Raw genomic sequence first — 17,944 nt, forward strand, 5'->3', positions numbered from 1 at the left:
TCATGACGGTGTGGAGTAGTGGATAGTTGTTTGTGCCGTTGGTGGCTGTTGCTACTTCATGCAGTGCCTATGGGCTCAGTACTTAATATCGTCTCCTTAGATTGTGATTGTTGTCACAGGTGGTATATGAGAGTGAACGATAAAGATCTATGTGCTTATATATTCAGTAAGATCACACAAGACCAACTCCCACGAAAATGCAGGCAAACTCCCTTTTTCAAAGAACAAGCATCTGCTTCATTTCCGGCCCCCTTTCTGCCGGTAATTGCCAGCCTACTCAGTCACGCTTCTTACTAAACTTGGGCAGCGCCAACCAGAGCATAAGCTGTACGGCCAACAAGGCCAAAACAATAGGCTGCAGGACAGCCACACCTTTGGACTGGGCAATGGCACCCACCGCAAAGGGCAGCACGGCACCGCCTCCACCCCCAAAGGCAGCAGCGAAGCCGATGGCGCTGACATGGAGGTGCTTGGGCAGAGACTTGGAGACGGCGATGATGACAGCCGGGAAGAGGGGGCCCAGGAAGAATCCCACAAGGGCGATGGCTACGGCGGAGACGATGAACTGGGGGACGAGCCAGAAGAGGAGCTCGAGGCCCATGGCGGCGGGGAGGTAGATCTTTTCGTTCAAAGGAGGGAAGAGCAGAGTCAGCCTAGAGTTGTCTTTGCAGGTTGAAAGGATAGATTATGGAATGATGTTGGAGGCAAAAAGGTGGAGGGGGGTGAAGGAAAACGTTGCCGGAGAAGGAGAAGAATGTAAATGAAGAAACGCATCAGTCACATACCATCAAAGCCAGCCGCTCGCCCAGCTTAGGCGTCAGAAACCCAAAAAAGACTCGTCCTACAGTCAACCCCAGCCAGAACCCTGTGGCCGTCATACCACTCGCAAACGCAGCACCCTGCCTCACCTTGATCATGAACGTAACAATCCACCCGCCCAGAGCAACCTCAACACCCACATAGCACAGCAGAAAGGCAGCACACAGCCACGACACCCTAGCAGCAGGCATCTGCCACAGCGCCTCGTGCATGCTCGACGTGCCCTTTCCAGTGCCCGTGCCCGTCGTCGTCGGGTGCGCCTCCCGGAACACGCGCCCCGTCACAGGCCAGAACGACGAGACTAGCAAGGCCAACTCGACGGCAGACACGGCAATCATGACGTAGTAGTACGCGTACCAGCCCAGGCCGAGCTTGGTGATCATGGAGGTGGCGATCAGGGGGCCCAGCACGCCGCCGACGCCGTAGAAGGCGTGCATGAGGCCGAGCAGCTCGTTGGCGTTGGCCATGGCGCCGACAAAGGCGTTCCAGGCGGCGTCGCCGATGCCGTTGCCGAACCCGGCGAGCATGTAGACGATGACCAGGACCGGGTACGGAGGATGCTGGGAGACGACGATGAAGGCGACCAGGTGGCAGCCTCCGCACAGGAGGGCGGCGCCGCGCTGGCCGAAGTGGGTGTGGATCCAGTTGTTGGAAAAGGCGGACAGGGTGTAGCCCACGAACGGGGTGAGGAAGACGAGCGAGATGAGGGTGTAGGAGAGGTCGTAGTAGGGCCTCATGTAGGGGATGATGGCGCCGTAGCCGGAATCTCCGAGGCCGAGCACCATGAGCGACCAGAAGGCGGCCAACACGCGGCCTCGGTTACTGCGAGGGTAGTTCCAGCGCTCTAAAGGCTGAGAGGCAATGCTGGGTGCGGGAAGGGATGAGATGCCATTCCCGAGTTTGTCGTTGTCATCGTTTAAGGAGGTGGTGGTGGCGGCGGCTGCAATGCCAGTATCAATAGATGGGCTGCTGTTGATGCCCTTTTCAGTATCGTGTGCAGTGCTTCTTCTCTTGCCTGATGTCACTGCTTCTGGAAATGGAGGTTCTGGTTCATTGCCTGACGTCTTGGCTGCAAGAGGTGATGATGGTTCATCGTCGTTGAGGGGATGATGCTCGTGGACGGGAGCCTCTCTGAGTTCGATCGAGGTAGCGGAGCTGCCCAGCATGATGCCCGCCGTGTGTGCGTCACCAGAGTAAAATTGCTAGGGGAAAGATCAATGTGCCGGGTTATTCAAGAAAGACCTATGTTGAGGATAAGGAGGAGAGAGAGGGCGTGGTGTGAGATTGTGGCCATGTGAGGACTCGGATGGATAGTTTTACAGTAGTTATATGAAAATGCTAGTAGGCCAACTTTGGATGTGTCTTCCTAAACTCACTCATTCACGGTGCCGGGAACGGATAAGGGTCAGCAGTGTCCGTTGCGCTAAAGACAGTGCTTTACTCGAAGTAGGTTCAGCAGTGGAACATTTCTCGCGGGAATAGCAAAGAGAGAGAAGGGCACACAGAGTCCTTGGCATTTCTCCTCCTTCTCCTCACTCGACAGGTCGGTGAGGTCAATCATTGAGAGGGGGAGCAACGCCAGAAGGATCGTCGTGTGCAAGCTGCGGTTGTCACTGCACGTTACGGCAGCAGAGAAGCAGGAGTCCATGCAAGCGCAGAAGCTCGTGCATAAGTCCACACAAGTAGAGTAGCACGGGACTGAATGCAAGTGCTTAGTACGCCGACTTAAGCATTCATATTATCAACTACGCCGAATGACTCTTCTTGATCCAGCTCAGCGTTGGGCGATGCTGGCAAGCAGTCTTTCAGTGATTAATGAGCGTCCTGTAGCTTGCGGTAAATCCTCGGTACTCAAAGAGTAGTTCAGCATGCAGCATTGACGGGGCCAAGCATCTGACTCTCGTCCAAATGTACTGTTCTGCCCTGTGAACGACTCTGGAACCCCATCGCCGTAGAGCTCTCGACTCGATGAGAGGGGACCGGTTCCAGCCAGATCCCGGCCCGGCTTTCCCTCCCACATCTGCAGTGAATTGTGGATATCGATTGCATGGGTCCCAATCCTCACCGTGAATGGTGGTCGTCCTGTCAAAGAAAGAAGCAAAAGGTGAACAATAAAAGACAAAGAGGCCACGTAAACTTGAAATCATCCTTCTCCTTTCCGCCTCATCACCCACAATACCGTCGTCATCATCACCAGCGTCAATGAACCAGATGAGGCGATGCCTCTCGAAGAAACTCTTCTGGCATCACCAACGCCCTATGATTGCACTGGCAGCAGGGTATGAGCGTCCCAGTACCCACTTCCCCTCCTCTTCCTTTCCCTTCCCCGCAGCAGGCTTCTTTATGGTGCTTTTACCCCACCAGACAGACACTGATCCACAAAGTCCTCTTGACGCGCTCTCTGTTGTGCTTGGCCTCTGGCCATCTTGGGAAATGAACTGCAATGATCTCCGTCAGGGCAGGCGGTCGATCCTCGTGCATGCGCAAGAGATCATGGAGACTGCGCTTCCGCGGGGAAATGAGCTGTCGTATCGCCGTGATACATAAACAGACGGATCTGAACCACATCTCTTGGAAGGCCGGAACGCCTTCGGCGATCTCGTCCTTGAGCGGCGTCTTCTCTTTTGCATGGCCTCTCCGCCTCAGCCAGGTTGCTGAGGCCCTACTTCTCTCTGGCCATATGTGTTACGGTGCTTGATGAATCCATGAGGTTCCAGTATATTGACCAGAGAATGTCAACAAATTCAGAAATGGTGGGCTGAAAAGAGTCTTAGTCATTGTGACGGTAAGAGTACCTGTAGGCGACGCTACCTCTCGTAATATATCCTATGAGATCTCTGGGGAAATTACGTCATTGGAATATAGGGAGATTCTTTCTACCATGGGCAGATATGATGTTCTATGTAGCTTGGATGTATACAGATTAAATGGTCTTCTGCCTTGTTGTCACTCTGCTCATTGTCTTACTCTTCCTCCCTCGCACATACTCATCAATTGATGTCCACCTCCCCTCAAACTGCTGAAACATAGGGGGATGATGTCGCGCTCATTCAATGCATACAGAGAGCAAGCGGAAAATAAATGCTCCATTATCCCCCAAATGATTGTTCAATTACTACTCTAATGGATGACCTCATAATTAAACCTTTCATCAGTCTTTGCTCGTCTTTCCCAATGATAGACTCCTCAGACGGGAAGGCCATGTTGACGCCGCTGATAGCTTCCCCTTCTTGCGCCAACTTGTCCGTTTTACTTCCGAACGTTCTTCTTGATCTTGTGCCATCTCGATGCCAGCATTCAAATCAAAGAAATCATCTGCCAACACGATGGCTCTTGGGCTTGCAACTGGAAGCTGGTTGAGCCGGGCGAATCGTGACTTGGGCGTGAAATTGTTAGAGTAGTTGCTCAGCGTCCTGGGCGGGAGATCGAAGTGGTCCTCGTGGTATTCTACCGCCGTGACGGGCTGCAGATCGAACAGATCCTCATCTTCCTCATCCTCATCCTCGACTGTGATTGGCATCGGATGGACCGCCGTTTCATGATGGTCGACGTCGTCTGAGTAAAGGCTGGACGAGTATGTTGGACATCTCCTCGGGGGCGGGAGTGATGCCATCGAAGAAGGGGTGAAGCCCTCGACGTGAGAGCTGGACGTCCGAGACTCGCTACTGCTGCTGATGCTCCCGTACCCGCTGTCTGAGGCCGACGAGCTGTTCCATGAGATTCGATCGCCGTCTCGAGAAGAGATGCTGCCACCAAAGGTGCTGCGAATCGGTGTTCGCTGTCCACAAGCATGACAGTATGGTTCTTCTACCGCAAGTGTGTCGCTGGTTCCTCTCTTCTTTTCCGTCACCTTCACACTCTTTCTGAATTTCTTCAACATTTTTGGACAATGTGGTATTTATTCAGGATGTTCGGGGCTTTGAAGTGCCACTGGGTAATCTTTGAGATTTGTTTGTGAAAAGGGTATTCAAGCGAATGTTTCCAGCCAAGTACAGCTTAAGAATGAAGTGAGGTTGGAGTATCAAGAACAGAAAAGTCTGAGGAACAACACTGAGACGAACATGACCAGAGTACCATTTAAACTCTATATATCCGTTGCATGTCGTTGAGACGGTAGACCCTTGCCCATGCATTGATCCACGACCTGCGGCATGCAGACATTGGGCACCCCAGCAAAAGAGATGCCCCCCAAACCGATCCGAAACACCTTCACGACTGACTCGACACTTGTCACACACCTCCTTGAAAATCCATTTTCGAGAGAAAAACCATTGGCTATCCTTCTTCCTGGCGACGGGTTTATCCTAAACGAAGCTCTGTCCGCCAGATCTTCAGACCTTTGCCAAGACATGTCACGGTGAGTTTTGAAGACAGATACGTTTCCGGTCGGACTTGTGGCGTTTTCTCATATTGCACACACGACACCAACATTCTCGAAGTTTCTATTTATAGCCCTTCCGCATGATTAGGAGCGCTGGTGATTTCCACCTCAAAACGGGCAGTTCCCACACCCTTGGCCTAAAGAATGGTAGTACCGTGGTACAACTTATTCTAGAGTGTTGTGGAGAGCTTCTGTAGCATGACATCTATTATCCTCCCTGAAAGTTTTGTCGTACTGGCACCCTCACAGACCATGTCTAGATTTATTCGCATCAATGTTGGAGAGAAATAACAACAATGTGTCACAAAGCGACAAGTCATTCTTTGCACTGAAAGAGAGAGTGCAAACGGTAGCATTCAGTATTTTCTGACCTTTTCCCACTCAAAGACTTGAAGACTTTTGGCCCACCTAGATCGTTCATAGGTACAGTGATAAATCAAGAAGCACAGCGCATATCCCTCAGACCATCACGAGCTCTGAGCCCAGCAACTGAACCCTGATGCCTGCGGCTTTCCTTTTCATGGCCTGCGGATCATCAATGCCACCTAAAGCAGACCGAGAGCTCTCATCCAGCGCCGCCAAGGCTGCGAGAGAGGAACTGTTCAGGACCCTACCAGCGAGCCTGGCTGTGTGGATGATGGTGCCAATGACAAAGATGATGGACAAGACCAGCTCCGAAGCAAGGAACGCCAGCCAGCCCCAATGGATCTCAACAAAGGTCTCAGGGCTAGTCGCCGTCCCATTGACCGTGAATGAATTCATTCCATCTCCTGAGGACGGAAACATTCTGATACTGTGACGTGCGAGAGTCCACTTCAGCAGATGGCCTTTCCCTAGTGACGTGCATGAAGAGAGGACTGAAGGAGAGCCGTGGGGAGAGAATAATTGAATCCATGGGCTGCAGGCAGCAAAGACTTACACATTTGTCATGCTGGTCGCGACATTTTGCATCAACGCGTCCATGATGATGGCGCGCTGGGTGGCGTCCTCAGTAGAGTTGCCAAACAGATTATACCAGATCGTCGGCACTTCTCCCATGCCAACGTAGGCGAGTCCGTCGGCCGTGTACGTTGCGAAGCCGCTCAGCGCGTTAAACAGGTCAACCGCTGTCGCAGCTAGTGTGCCGTAAGTCATACCACTATTGAAGGCGATACGTCAGTAAATCACACCAAAGGGAAGTTTTTGGGACGGTGATTTCTTGGGAGGAGGATGGATGTTTTCACGAACAAGGTCGTTGTATTCGAATTTGGACTCGCAGGGTCTTTCAAGTACATCATAGGTGCCGGCACAGTCACATCCCACGGGACAGATGAGTAGGTATCCATGTCACAGATACCAGAGTTCTGTTCTGTAAAATAGCAGGAAAAATTCACGTAGCGGTCCGAGCTCGGGTCGGCGACCTCGTAGGATGACGACACGACGGTAGTGGTCGGGTTGCCTGACTCCACCAGCACCTCATACTCATTGATGCACGGGTAAAAGATCAGCTCCGCTGCCTCGTATTGCACGCTCGATAGGCTCGTGATGTTCGAGGCGAAGCCGCTTTCTGGAGGTGCACGAGGTACTGTGTAGAGGACAGCCAATGAGATGAGGCGGCTATGCATGAGGTTGCTGTCTTGTTGGAAGAGCAGGGACGTGTTTGGGTATAGGGCGCACGCCAAGTAGTTGTACGAGACCTGGGTGACGAGCGAGCAATTGTATGCATCAGGTATGGTCAAATTGATAGCAGGAACACCGTCATTAAAGGCGTAGAAGTCGGCCCACTCTGCAAGGCCCCAGGTGATATCGGACTCAGTCGGCTCTGCCAAGAACCCGGCATCCACGTAGGATGTGATGTTACCGCTCTTGGAACAGATACCCAGGGATTCAAATTTTGGGTAGGTGCAGTTTCCTGTGGAGCAGCTTGGTACTTCGGACTCGAACGGTGTCGACCAGTTTGTGCCGATACCTTGAGCTATGGCACTCGCAAACTGAGGGCTGTCGTAATCAAGGCCTTGAGGCGGGGGGTAGAAAATCTGGGTTGCTTGTACCATCGCTGTCCCAGATATTGATGGTGTCCGGCGAGACTGGTAGGCGATCATCTGCTGGGTCAAAGGAGATGTTATGATAGAAGCCAGCGATATGAGGACACCGAGAGTTGCAAGGGACCTGCACCAAACGTCTATTAGCTATCACGTCTTCCAATGAGGTCTAAATCACTTGAAGGGAATCACAATAGTACCTAACATTGCACTGCCTTACTAGTCTGACGCTGCCAAAGGTTCTGGTCATACTATCATCGAACACCTGGAACTCGCTCAGAGGCTGCGGCTTTTGGAACCAATTCCATTTCGACTGGCTGATGCACTCCGCGACTGGGACCATGAAAGCAACTTTGGCGAGAGACGATAAGAAGGAGAGGAACGTGTTTAGAGTAATGTTCATGGGCAGAGAGGGCAGGGCCCGTCCATCATAGGCATTTAGAACTACCACGATCACTATCCCTTATTGCGTGAGAAGAAGTTCAAACACGTATTCATCCGAGAGAGATGACAGACCGATGATACAGGCTATACTCAACGCCAACCAGCCGAGTTCCTTTACCCAGGGTGTATACCAATGTAGAGCACTCGTATGTTCGTCTTGGAGACTTTCTTTGGGTGTTTCCTTGGTCGGTAAGCTGTTTGTCGTCGAACTTTGCGAGTTTTGAAGTGTCACTGGACTGATCGTTTCCTCCTGCTTGTCTGTATTACCTGCAGGCTGGGTTATGAGAGCTTGGACGGGACTTTCTGGCTTGGGGTCGCCCTCGATCGCTTCTCTGACTGATTCATGACGGCTAGGGGAAGACATCTGAATGATCTTGTATCAAGGATCTGAGCCAGTAAATAGATACGGAGAATTTTATATGCTTTAGATGCTAAAATACTCTCCTCTTCAATAATTGTTCTTTCGAAGTAATTATAGAACTGGACTTTGGTCGGCAGTTAGGTTGGAAACTTCTGAGCAATAGGTTCCCAGCACATGTTTGAGCACTGAAACATTTGGGTCTCTTATACTTGTGATACCCAAGGATATTTTTGACCATCAACACTGACATATTACTAGCCTTTTCTTGATAGTTGGGAAGCATTGGGGGCCGCAGACTGTAACCCTCTCAGGCTTCAGTTTGCGCACAGAATTAAAAGAAACGACGAGCGATAGAACCGACGGAGAATTGGTCGCCAAGAGTCCTCTCCTTGCCAAGAGTCATCTGATTGCTGCCTTAAGTACTTAGTAGCTACAGCGACATCATAGACTACATCTAGCACCAATGGGGTTGAACTGTGGTGGACAATTTGGCCCCCACCTGCTTCCTACACATCCATCTCTACCCACCACCTGTTACCCTACATAAGGTAGTACTGATGGTAGATGCATGCATTTTAGCTAGAATATGGTCTAGAAGGATTCTTGATGTGACCAGGATCACAGAGCGCAACATCGAACCGCCCTTGTGTTGTATCTGTAGTCGTAGTGATGTATTGATGATGCTCACTAAGGGTATGATTACCCCAACTGGTAATTTCCGCGATGCTCTGCGACGCTGCTAAGGAATCGGTAAGGCAGACTCAAGAACATCGTGGGCTATCCGTGGGCTATCTACACCCAGAGGACCAAGCAGAATCAGCCTTCGCTTGCGTTTGCGTCTATGAGACATCCTGGGAGATAATAGAGGGACAAATTCTCATCTCGATTGATAGGGCTCTAGCAAGATAGTTTACTACTATGATTTCGGCACAAGGCGTTATAATAAAGTATGAAGAATAAGATATGTGTTATTCAGGCATGATCCATCGTAGATGGTATCCATCAGTTCTGATCTAATATGACGTCGGCCAGCCTTTCAGCCATGGCATAGACAACACTCTGCGGATGGCCAGGAGTCAAGAAGGGCATGGCGCTCGTATCCACCACCCGCAGGTTCTCGAACCCAAAGACGAGACCGTCGCTGTCCACCACAGCAGACGCATCCGTGGCCACGCCCATCTTACAGGTGCCGCTGGCGTGGTACACCGTGGTCATGCTCTCCCCAATCCACGCCTTAATTTCGTCATCGGTTTGCACAGACGAACCAGGATAAGCCTCCTCGGTGTCGGCAACGCCCATCTCCGCCAGAGAGTCCCAGATGGCACGCTGGCGCCTAAAGGCCTGCACTGACAGGTCTAGATCCGCAGGGCTGGAGAGCCAACCCGGGTTGACCTCGGGCAGGGTCAGCATGTCGGGTCCAGCCAGCTTCACGGTGCCGCGGGACAGAGGCGCGACCAGGCAGGCGTTGATGGTGGCATAGTTGTGCCCGTCCTTAGGATCGGCAGTCTGCTTGTTCTCGTTGTCGCCGTTGTAGGCTGCGACGGGGAGCCACTCGATCTCGGGCCAGTCGGACGGGAAGGCTGCGTCGAGGGCCGCGCGGGTGCTGTTGGTGAGGTTGCTGCGGTACGGCTCGGGTAGTTTCTCCCATCCGTAGTAGCCTGGACCAAAGATGCTGAGCGGTCCGCCGGCTGTGCTGAGGTACTCGGCCACGAGTGTAGCTGCGAGGCTCGGGTTGTTGACTGAGGCAGACCCCGTCTGGACATTGACTCGACGAGCAGAGCCAAAGATGGGATGGTCCCAGAGATTGTTGCCCACGCCTGGCAGGTTGCGACGGCACTCGATGCCAAACTCGCCCAGCTCGGTACAGTTGCCAATGCCCGAGACCATCAGAAGCTGGGGAGACTGGAATGCGCCAGCAGACAGGATCACCTCGTTCCTGGCAGTGAGGGTGAATTCGACAGAGCCCGTGCCGAAGGTTCCTGCTGTGAGGGCAGAGATGCCGGTGGCAAGGGTGGTGCTGTTGCTTGCAAATTGGATTTGAGTCGCGAACGTGTTCTTATACACGGTCAGGCCAGGCAATTTGGCGTCGATGGCTGCGTGCAAGAACGAAGACTCGGACGAGGACCGCTGTCCGTTGGTGGGATCGACCGTCAGGGCAGCGTAGGCAGACCCAATCAGCTTTCCGCTGCTGAGACCGGTAATCTGAGGCATGCCAGCCTTGATAAAAGCAAGTCGTGCCCAGGTTCCAAAGGGATCCACCGCGTTGCTGAAGGAGACCTGGACGGGCCCTCCGCTTGGAGAGAAGGCTGCCGGGTCCTGCAGGTTGGACGAGTTGGTGTAGGAGCTGTTGGAAAAGGCCGTGTAGTTGACGGACTTTTTGAAGTAGGGAAGCATGTTGTCCCAGGTAAAGCTGTCGTCGTCCACCTCGTCCGCCCACTTCTGCATGCTGTCGATAGTTGGTCTCTGGTACAGGAAGTAATTGCGCGCGCTGGAGCCGCCCAGTGTCTTTCCGCGGGCATAATGAAGCCTTCGTGATATCGGCGCAGCTTGTTCCGTTGTGGCAATGCCCCAGTCGATCAATGGCTGGAAGTTATTCAGCTCGCTGCCCGTGAAGTAGGTTGCATAGCCAGGCACAACGCTGAGGTTGCCGTTGTCCGTCTCGTAGAAGCCGCCGGCCTCGACGACAGCAACGCTGGCATTGGCCTCTGCAAGCCGTGTCGCGAGCGTCAGCCCGGCCGTTCCGCCGCCCACAATGACATAGTCGTATGTGGCGTTTGTCCCTGGCACACCAAAGAACGACTCAGAGAGGCGCTGTGCGCTGACAGGATAAAAAACCCTCAAGAGACATAATACAAAGAGCGATGCCCAAGAGCATCTCACCGGGAACGACACCATATTTTGATGAAATGCCGATGATCGGTGATGGCTCAAAGAGTTAGGTTTACTTGGCCAGGCGACTCTCGAGTTGAGAGCGAGAGAGAAACGGGCGAATCAGGTCTTACCCAGGCGCGATTTTACACAGAACTTATACAAACCCTTTGGATCATCATGAGTTGAACTGCGAGTGGCGGAAATATCGCCAGAGGCGGTGGAGCGGGATGGGTCCTCATCTCAAGGAGGGGGTCCTTTTTGCCTGCACATATGGTCTGTTTTTCTCCTCTGCGATAGCCGCAGTGTCGGAGTAACCAAGTTCCCCACGGCTCTAATCACCGACGCTACCATACAAAGGGTCATGGGAACTGGAATTTCGTGGAAAGTCTGGCTGCTGCTTCTCGCGATCTCTGGACGGCTGTGCTTCCTTTTATATTCTTTACAAATTAGAGAGATGCGAGTTGTGCTTTTGAAACATGAGCAGAGCCCTTGCGAAACCAAAACGAGATCCACAAACCTCCAAATGCATGCATGGCACGCATTGGGTCGACGAAGGCAGGGGAAAAGGAAACGACAAAGTATATCTCTCGAATACTACTAAGATACTTCCATACTATTGTATCATGTGGTAGTAGTAAACCCTATTGCCATGAGTCGGGGATTTGGATCACGAATATGCTCCTTCTTCTCCGCCTTCGGAGAAGACACCAAAAACGGGACCCAAGTTACATGCATCTTGACCAGGAGGTTGCGGGGATGAAGACATGAACGGGCGTGCTCCCATGATGAGCTGTTTTCTTTCTGGATAGGATCGACCGGACCCGGTTGGTATAAATTTTGCTAGTTCGTTCCTCTGGTCCACAAAAGGCGACGAGTTCCACATGGTGAATATCGGCATAAACCTTGTCAGGTACCATAGATTCAAGCAAATGTAGTGGGCGTGGACTGAGCACTTTCTGGGGGGGGGGGGGGGTTTCTTTTTGTTCATGCACGCAAGTCCCTGAAGATTGAGAGACTTTTGGAGCCTGACCTGACCCGCATGTTGCTTCACCTAACAACGCCAGAAGCTGCCTTAGATTCATGTTGTTTTCTACGTTCCAGACACCTGATTAATGTCTCAGATTCACGATTTCATGCTTTGCTCACTCCCAGGCCCAAGCTTTGTGCAGCGGTGAACAGGACCCTTATCTGCTCCTGTCATAAAAAATTAAGATTGCATTTTTCTGTTCCTAGCAGCTCAGCTCTCGGTTGTGTGTCCAAAGTGCGTCTTCGATTTAACAGAGACCCCCACACTGAAGATGACATAGTTTTGCTGTCTGCCGGCATTAGTCGCGATCGATCATGCACTTAGATGGGACGGAAGCTTTTTGCGGCCCGATGATGGCACACGGCCGTTTACGTATTGGGCTGTCAAGCCAATTCCCACACCCCCCCAGAAATAAAGCAGCAGCCCCCCTGGTAATGGGACGTCGTAACCTCGAGGCTATGTGTAAATTGCCATGGATGGTCGCCTTTCGTATGCTGTATACTTTCTGCCAGGATAGATAATATCATCATTTCCCTCCCTCGCCCCAGCCCGTTTTCATGGGCTACCTGGAATGTTCCACAGGCCTCTCTCCCTCTCTTTCTCGTTCTTTTCATACATAGATCACGGCCGGTCCACCACTCACTTTAATAATACACAGCAAATCTCGAGGTCACGGGTTTTGCGAGCCAGAAGGTCATTGGGGCCTATCACACGCACGTCTCGTCCCCAGCCAGGCAGCCCAGCACCTTGCGAACCCGCCATGGCCGAAGATATTGCCTGGCACATATGGGTCGGCGTGATCGTCACCATCGTGCCAGCAACCTTTTTGGTTGCGGCACGGTTCCTCGCGCAGACCCATGGCCCATCCGCACCGGGCCTGGGCATGGATGACTGGTTGGTGTTGGCATCTCTGGTGAGTCGGCACAGAAAGAAAAACAACTACTTCAGCGGCACGCAATCGATTGGGAACTAACCATGAATGAAGTGTGTCAACTGGGCAATGGCTGCCATACGGTTCTACCAGGTGTGCAACCTGAGCTACGGTCAACACGCCGCCGGCCTCCCAGCCGAGACCGTCTCCAAGTTTCAGATGTCCTTCCTCGCCGTCCAGGAGGTCTACTTCCTCAATGCAGTGCTCACCAAGTGCGCCCTGCTGTGTCTGTACTACCGCATCTTTGGCATCTCCCGGAGGTTCACCATCGCCATCTACGTCGTCGGCGTCCTTGTCGTTAGCTACTTCATCGTATGCGTCGTCCTCTCCATCGCCGGGTGCCAGCCGGTGTCATATTTCTGGAACAAGGCCCAGGCCGGACGCTGCTTTAACGAAGTCAACTTCTTCCGCGCCAATGGTATCACCAACATGCTGCTGGATATCACGGTGCTCATTCTTCCGCTCCCTATGGTCTGGAGACTGGATCTGGAACTGCGGCAGAAGTTGGCCGTGACGGGCATGTTTCTCCTGGGCTCGTTGTGAGTATTTTTTTCTTCTTCTTCTTTCTTCTTTCGCACCTCTTCGGCCAAAGCGTTCTGACCAAGGTGATGCTAACAACCCACAAGCGTCTGCGTCACTTCCATCCTTCGAATTCTCGCCTTCAGGACTTCCAAACAGTCCGACCCAACCTACACGACCATCGACACGGCCACGTGGTCTTCTGTCGAGCAGTCGCTAGGCATCGTGTGTGCATGCCTGCCCACCCTGCGGCCGCTGTTCCGGATGGCTCTGCACGGCGACCGGCAGAGCAACTCTGCTCGGAGGTCACTTGCCGTGCGAGACTCGATGATCAAGAATGTCAAGCGAGGGCCTGGGTCGGTCGGGACGGCGCCGAGCGAGCAGTACATGCTCGCGTCTGTGCTGGAGAACCCGAGCTCGAGAGATTCGCTCAAGGAAGGTGACTCGCCCAGGCCTGACTCCTTTACCGACACTGGGAAGTTTTCCCATCCAGGAAACATTCGGCACTCGACTCGTATCTGGAGTGGTGATGATAAGAGAGGAGAATAAGGAAAGAAGAAATCGAGGGGGACAAGAAAGAAAGAAGAAGAAAAGAAAAGAAAAGAAAAAAGAAATCAAGGAGGACGGGAAAGAGGAGTCTTGGAGTTTTCATTTGGTTCTTTCTTCTCAAGGAGAGCGGGGATGGCTTCCCTCATCACATCACCAAGGATTCCAAAGATGCATACGGCAAAGTCGTCCACCGATGCAAGATGGGAAAAATGGGCCCCGATGGTCATTTACCAGCGCCTCCAAACACGTTTCTTTCTCACCAAAGGGCGAAGTGTCAATACCTGGACTGCTTGTTCGTCGACCATCGACCAGCCGCCTCTCAATAGCGCTCACGATCGCAGCGGCGTAGGTGGTGCAGAGACCACTTGGTCACGCCCAGGGCAAGATGGTGAACAGGAGAATATGTCACTGACTGAACAAGCGAGGAGTTCAACCTTGGTGGGAGCCCGAGAGTATTTAATGCCGCGGGCAGGTCCTACAGCTACATGAGTAAGGAGTAATGAAGCAATGAAATGCATTCTTGACCTGTCAATCCTGATGCTTGTTCTTGCGGTGAAGATTCAGCATAACTTTGTTCATAACAAAGTACTATCGTCGTCTCCGTCTTGAACTGGGGATCGAGTCATCATGGTACGAGTGACAGGCGTGTTGGCCCCTACATATGTCTTTGCCTTGGAACCAATCAGCACAATAGACGGCATACGTTATACCTCTCCCACAAGGTTGTGTCGAGGCTGTGGCAAACAAGGGGGGGGGGGGCAACATTGCAATGAAAAGCGGCAGCGCTCTCGAACCCCCGGTCTGTCAGTGCCAAGGAAGGTCATCCTCCCGTGCTGTGTTTGCCAGATTCAAGTAGACGAGGAAGAAAAACTCTAATGTTGTTCAGCTTGGTACTTGCAGTGGGTCGATCCGGTGGTTCCTTTTTTTGTGGAAAGACTTGACGTTGTGGGATTGCCAAAAGCAAGGACGAAAGATGGTTGATTTTTGTCTTGTTGATCTTGATTTTGGCGGGTGGGTCAGCGCTGTACTTGATCAACCTGGCACTCTACTTTAGAAGGTGGATGTTGCTGTTAGGAGGCAGTGGAGTATGTCTCTGTATTGTCGCCAATTATATCTCCACGTGGACGTGGGCTATCCCAGTGGCCTAGCCGCTCTTAGCACTAGTCACCCCCCCTCCCCCTTCCCGTGCAGCCGGTGTCACTTTCACTGCCCTCTTGACATTTGTTAGGATCGCCTACTGTGGTACACGATTTAAGGGGTGGGTTAGGGGATGGAGAGGTGCGCTCAGGGTGTTGTTGGGCGGATTAGAGGCTCATCTTCAGGCCCTGAAAGGCCCAAACCAAGCGGGAAGCGGGATTGTTAGTGGGGTTCAATCTTGTCAAGCCCCTTGTCGTGTTTTGATTGCTAGTAATTTTAGCACTATCTCAAACCCCGTCTCTTCAGGTGCTTCAGGCTTGCAGAGGCCCATAGGCCACACACGGCAAGACCAACATCCGCTTTTTGCCCTTTTTTTTTTTTTTTTTTGTGTCCGTGTCGCTGATGTTGGTTGATGACGTGCGTCTGGGTTAGATTCCTCTATCTGTGTACAAGCTGAGCCTGCCACCTCAACTCTACTGTCTCCTATTTCCAGCTGGGATCTCTACCTCGCCATTCAACTTCTCCGTCTTCTCGAGCAGTCCCTCGACGTGTCATTCGGCCGAGTCGCCTGCCATCCCCACAAACCTTAAAACATCATTGTTTGTCTTTCCTCAAACCTCGATTGTCCACTGGAATTCTCGACTATCCCGATACGTGCAACCGCCAACCGCGCCCACTAAACCCTCCCCCTCGAAGACCACGAACTACGAGCGGACCCGCGACGGCGGCAGCAGCAGCAGCAGCACAAGCAAGCAGCCACGATGTCTGCAACGAAAGAGAACCAGCGCGACTCTGGTGAGGAGGACAGGAAGCTCGAGGGCGGTGTCCTCAGACAGGACTCTGCCCCTCCAGCACCAGCTTCCAACGGCCTCCATCCAGCCGTCTACATTGGGTGCGTTCCCCTCTGACCATCCACCATTCGAGGGCTAGACTACACGAGGGCTCTTCAGTTACGTATGGAATACTAACCTTCACGACGCAGAGTCTGGATTGCCTGTTCCTCTGGTGTCATTATCTTCAATAAATGGGTCCTTGCGACCGCAAAGTTCAGTAAGGAAGCTCCTACAGCTCTATCGAGACACCTGTCTCTGCCTATGTCCCTTCTCTGCTCCGTCCCACATAAGTATATACAGTTGCTGACATGCGATACCTTTAAAAACAGACTTCCGTAAGACCTCATTTCCCCGATAGTTGGCTCGCCAGCCCGACCCATTGTTCCTCGACTGACCGTCAGACGCACAGCCCTCTTCCTCACAACATGGCACATGTTTTTCGCCACGGCCATGACCCAGTTCATGGCTAGGTTCACCTCCACGCTCGACTCAAGACACAAGGTGCCCATGACCACCCAGACTTACATGTGAGTGGTGGCAAAGTCCAGCTTGTCAAAGGACGGTAGCAGGCAGGTGGACCATACTGACGAGCATATCGCAAAACAGGCGCGCCATTGTTCCTATCGGTATCATGTTCAGCTTGAGTCTGATCTGCGGAAACGTGGCATACCTCTATCTCTCGGTCTCGTTCATTCAGATGCTCAAGGCAGGTCAAATCCTTATCGCATTCGTAGTTGTGGAGATCGACATTGTCTGACAAGCTGGACACAGGCCACCAATGCGGTTGTTACCCTCTTCGCGACCTGGGCCTTCGGAATCGCCCCGCCTAACCTGAAGGTTCTCGGCAATGTTGGCATCATCGTGCTCGGAGTGGTCATCGCCTCTTTCGGGGAGATCAAGTTCGACCTCGTTGGCTTCATTTGTAGGTGTTGGACTGCCGGAACGGATTTGCTTGCTTGTGAGCTTGCGAGGACTGAGCTGACGTGGCGAAAACAGACCAGTGCAGCGGTATCGTCTTTGAAGCCCTCCGGCTCGTCATGATCCAGCGCATGCTGAGCTCTGCCGAGTTCAAGATGGACCCTCTCGTCTCCCTGTACTACTACGCTCCCGCCTGTGCCCTCATCAATGGTGTTGTGACCATGTTTGTTGAGGCGCCACGCATGTCCATGGCCGATATCTACGGTGTTGGTCTGTTCACGCTCATCACAAATGCCTTCGTTGCGTTCCTGCTGAACGTATCCGTCGTCTTCCTGGTGCGTTGCAAGACCCGTACTTGGTGTCGCACTAGAATTGTCTCGCTAAATGTCTACTCTACAGATTGGCAAGACTTCTGCCGTCGTCCTCACAATGTCCGGCATCCTCAAGGATATCCTCCTCGTCTGCGCCTCCCTCATCATCTTCCACGACCCCGTCACCCTCCAGCAGTACTTTGGATACTCGATCGCCCTTGCGGGCCTCTGCTACTACAAGCTTGGCGCCGAGAAGATGCAATCCGCATTCACAGATGCCCGCCTCCAGCTCGGCACCATGCGCCAGAACCACCCTGCGCGAGCAAAGGGCGCAGTCGGTTTCTTGGTCTTTGGTGGTATTCTGTTTGGGGCGTACCTGTTCTGGCCCAGCCTGCACATGCCGCCTGTCATCACCACGCCATCGGGCTAGACCTGTAGCCCGACTTCTGGGGCGACGAATCCAAAATTATTGGTCGTTTCATACAGGTTCGGCGTTTTGATAGGACCCAATGGGAGCAAAATGAGAAATGAATCTGGCACGGCAAATTGGGTTGGAGCGGAACTTCGAGCATATGCAGCAAAGGAAATAAGGCTGCTCACGGATCTGTGTTATAGAAACTTGCCTTCTGTGAGGAGGTGTACATAGATTGGTTGGAGAGCCTTAAAGGTCTCCTTTTGGGAAAGGTGTGTACGATCATGCAAAAAAGGTCGAGCGATTTCTGGTGCTCTCGGGATATTCGATACAAATGGTTCTAGATTGCCGTATCTGAAACGCGCAGCACAAGGTACTTCCAACCTGTCAGGAAGTATAGGGTCAGGTCG

General features: G+C 52.6%; 6 protein-coding genes across 6 annotated transcripts; 2 read left to right on the forward strand and 4 right to left on the reverse strand.

Annotated features, from left to right (window-relative positions):
* Positions 1 to 134: 134 nt before the first annotated feature.
* Positions 135 to 1,985, reverse strand: M406DRAFT_347640 (MFS general substrate transporter; the record flags this gene model as incomplete). Its single annotated transcript, XM_040922314.1, has 3 exons — positions 135 to 619; positions 786 to 1,683; positions 1,882 to 1,985. The coding sequence occupies 3 exons, from the start codon at positions 1,983 to 1,985 to the stop codon at positions 278 to 280; spliced, it is 1,344 nt and encodes a 447-aa protein (XP_040773712.1). The 3' UTR covers positions 135 to 277.
* A 1,186-nt stretch (positions 1,986 to 3,171) lies between these two features.
* On the reverse strand, positions 3,172 to 4,699 carry M406DRAFT_333102 (uncharacterized protein; the record flags this gene model as incomplete). The annotated part of the gene is made up of 4 exons (XM_040920813.1): positions 3,172 to 3,491; positions 3,787 to 3,835; positions 4,166 to 4,597; positions 4,631 to 4,699. The coding sequence occupies 4 exons, from the start codon at positions 4,697 to 4,699 to the stop codon at positions 3,172 to 3,174; spliced, it is 870 nt and encodes a 289-aa protein (XP_040773713.1).
* An 835-nt stretch (positions 4,700 to 5,534) lies between these two features.
* On the reverse strand, positions 5,535 to 7,174 carry M406DRAFT_357576 (uncharacterized protein). Its single transcript, XM_040923716.1, has 3 exons — positions 6,428 to 7,174; positions 6,120 to 6,338; positions 5,535 to 5,993 (listed from the first exon to the last, which is right to left on the reverse strand). Exons 1-3 carry the CDS (start codon positions 6,802 to 6,804, stop codon positions 5,660 to 5,662), a joined length of 930 nt encoding a protein of 309 aa, XP_040773714.1. The 5' UTR covers positions 6,805 to 7,174; the 3' UTR covers positions 5,535 to 5,659.
* Positions 7,175 to 8,977: 1,803 nt separating this feature from the next.
* On the reverse strand, positions 8,978 to 10,921 carry M406DRAFT_347642 (putative GMC oxidoreductase; the record flags this gene model as incomplete). Its single annotated transcript, XM_040922315.1, has 2 exons — positions 8,978 to 10,837; positions 10,907 to 10,921. The coding sequence occupies 2 exons, from the start codon at positions 10,919 to 10,921 to the stop codon at positions 9,029 to 9,031; spliced, it is 1,824 nt and encodes a 607-aa protein (XP_040773715.1). The 3' UTR covers positions 8,978 to 9,028.
* A 2,045-nt stretch (positions 10,922 to 12,966) lies between these two features.
* Positions 12,967 to 13,635, forward strand: M406DRAFT_18111 (uncharacterized protein; the record flags this gene model as incomplete). Its single annotated transcript, XM_040915423.1, has 2 exons — positions 12,967 to 13,394; positions 13,482 to 13,635. Coding segments are annotated over 2 exons (582 nt in total), but the record flags the coding sequence as incomplete, so codon positions are not given.
* A 1,946-nt stretch (positions 13,636 to 15,581) lies between these two features.
* M406DRAFT_294481 (TPT-domain-containing protein) lies at positions 15,582 to 17,552 on the forward strand (the record flags this gene model as incomplete). Its single annotated transcript, XM_040919143.1, has 7 exons — positions 15,582 to 15,952; positions 16,043 to 16,110; positions 16,303 to 16,420; positions 16,500 to 16,623; positions 16,665 to 16,815; positions 16,890 to 17,146; positions 17,211 to 17,552. The coding sequence occupies exons 1-7, from the start codon at positions 15,822 to 15,824 to the stop codon at positions 17,550 to 17,552; spliced, it is 1,191 nt and encodes a 396-aa protein (XP_040773717.1). The 5' UTR covers positions 15,582 to 15,821.
* Positions 17,553 to 17,944: the final 392 nt, after the last annotated feature.

Source organism: Cryphonectria parasitica (assembly GCF_011745365.1).
Source record: "Cryphonectria parasitica EP155 unplaced genomic scaffold M406scaffold_7, whole genome shotgun sequence".
NCBI lineage: Eukaryota > Fungi > Ascomycota > Sordariomycetes > Diaporthales > Cryphonectriaceae > Cryphonectria > Cryphonectria parasitica.

What these genes read in the sequence shown, in the direction of transcription:
- M406DRAFT_357576 (XM_040923716.1), bottom strand. Translation starts at nt 6,804, where the DNA reads ATGCATAGCCGCCTCATCTCATTGGCTGTCCTCTACACAGTACCTCGT. An exon ending in AATTCGAATACAACGACCTT is followed by an intron (nt 6,339 to 6,427) that starts GTTCGTGAAAAC and finishes CGCCTTCAATAG; the next exon opens with TGGTATGACTTACGGCACAC. An exon ending in GCGACCAGCATGACAAATGT is followed by an intron (nt 5,994 to 6,119) that starts GTAAGTCTTTGC and finishes CGCACGTCACAG; the next exon opens with TATCAGAATGTTTCCGTCCT.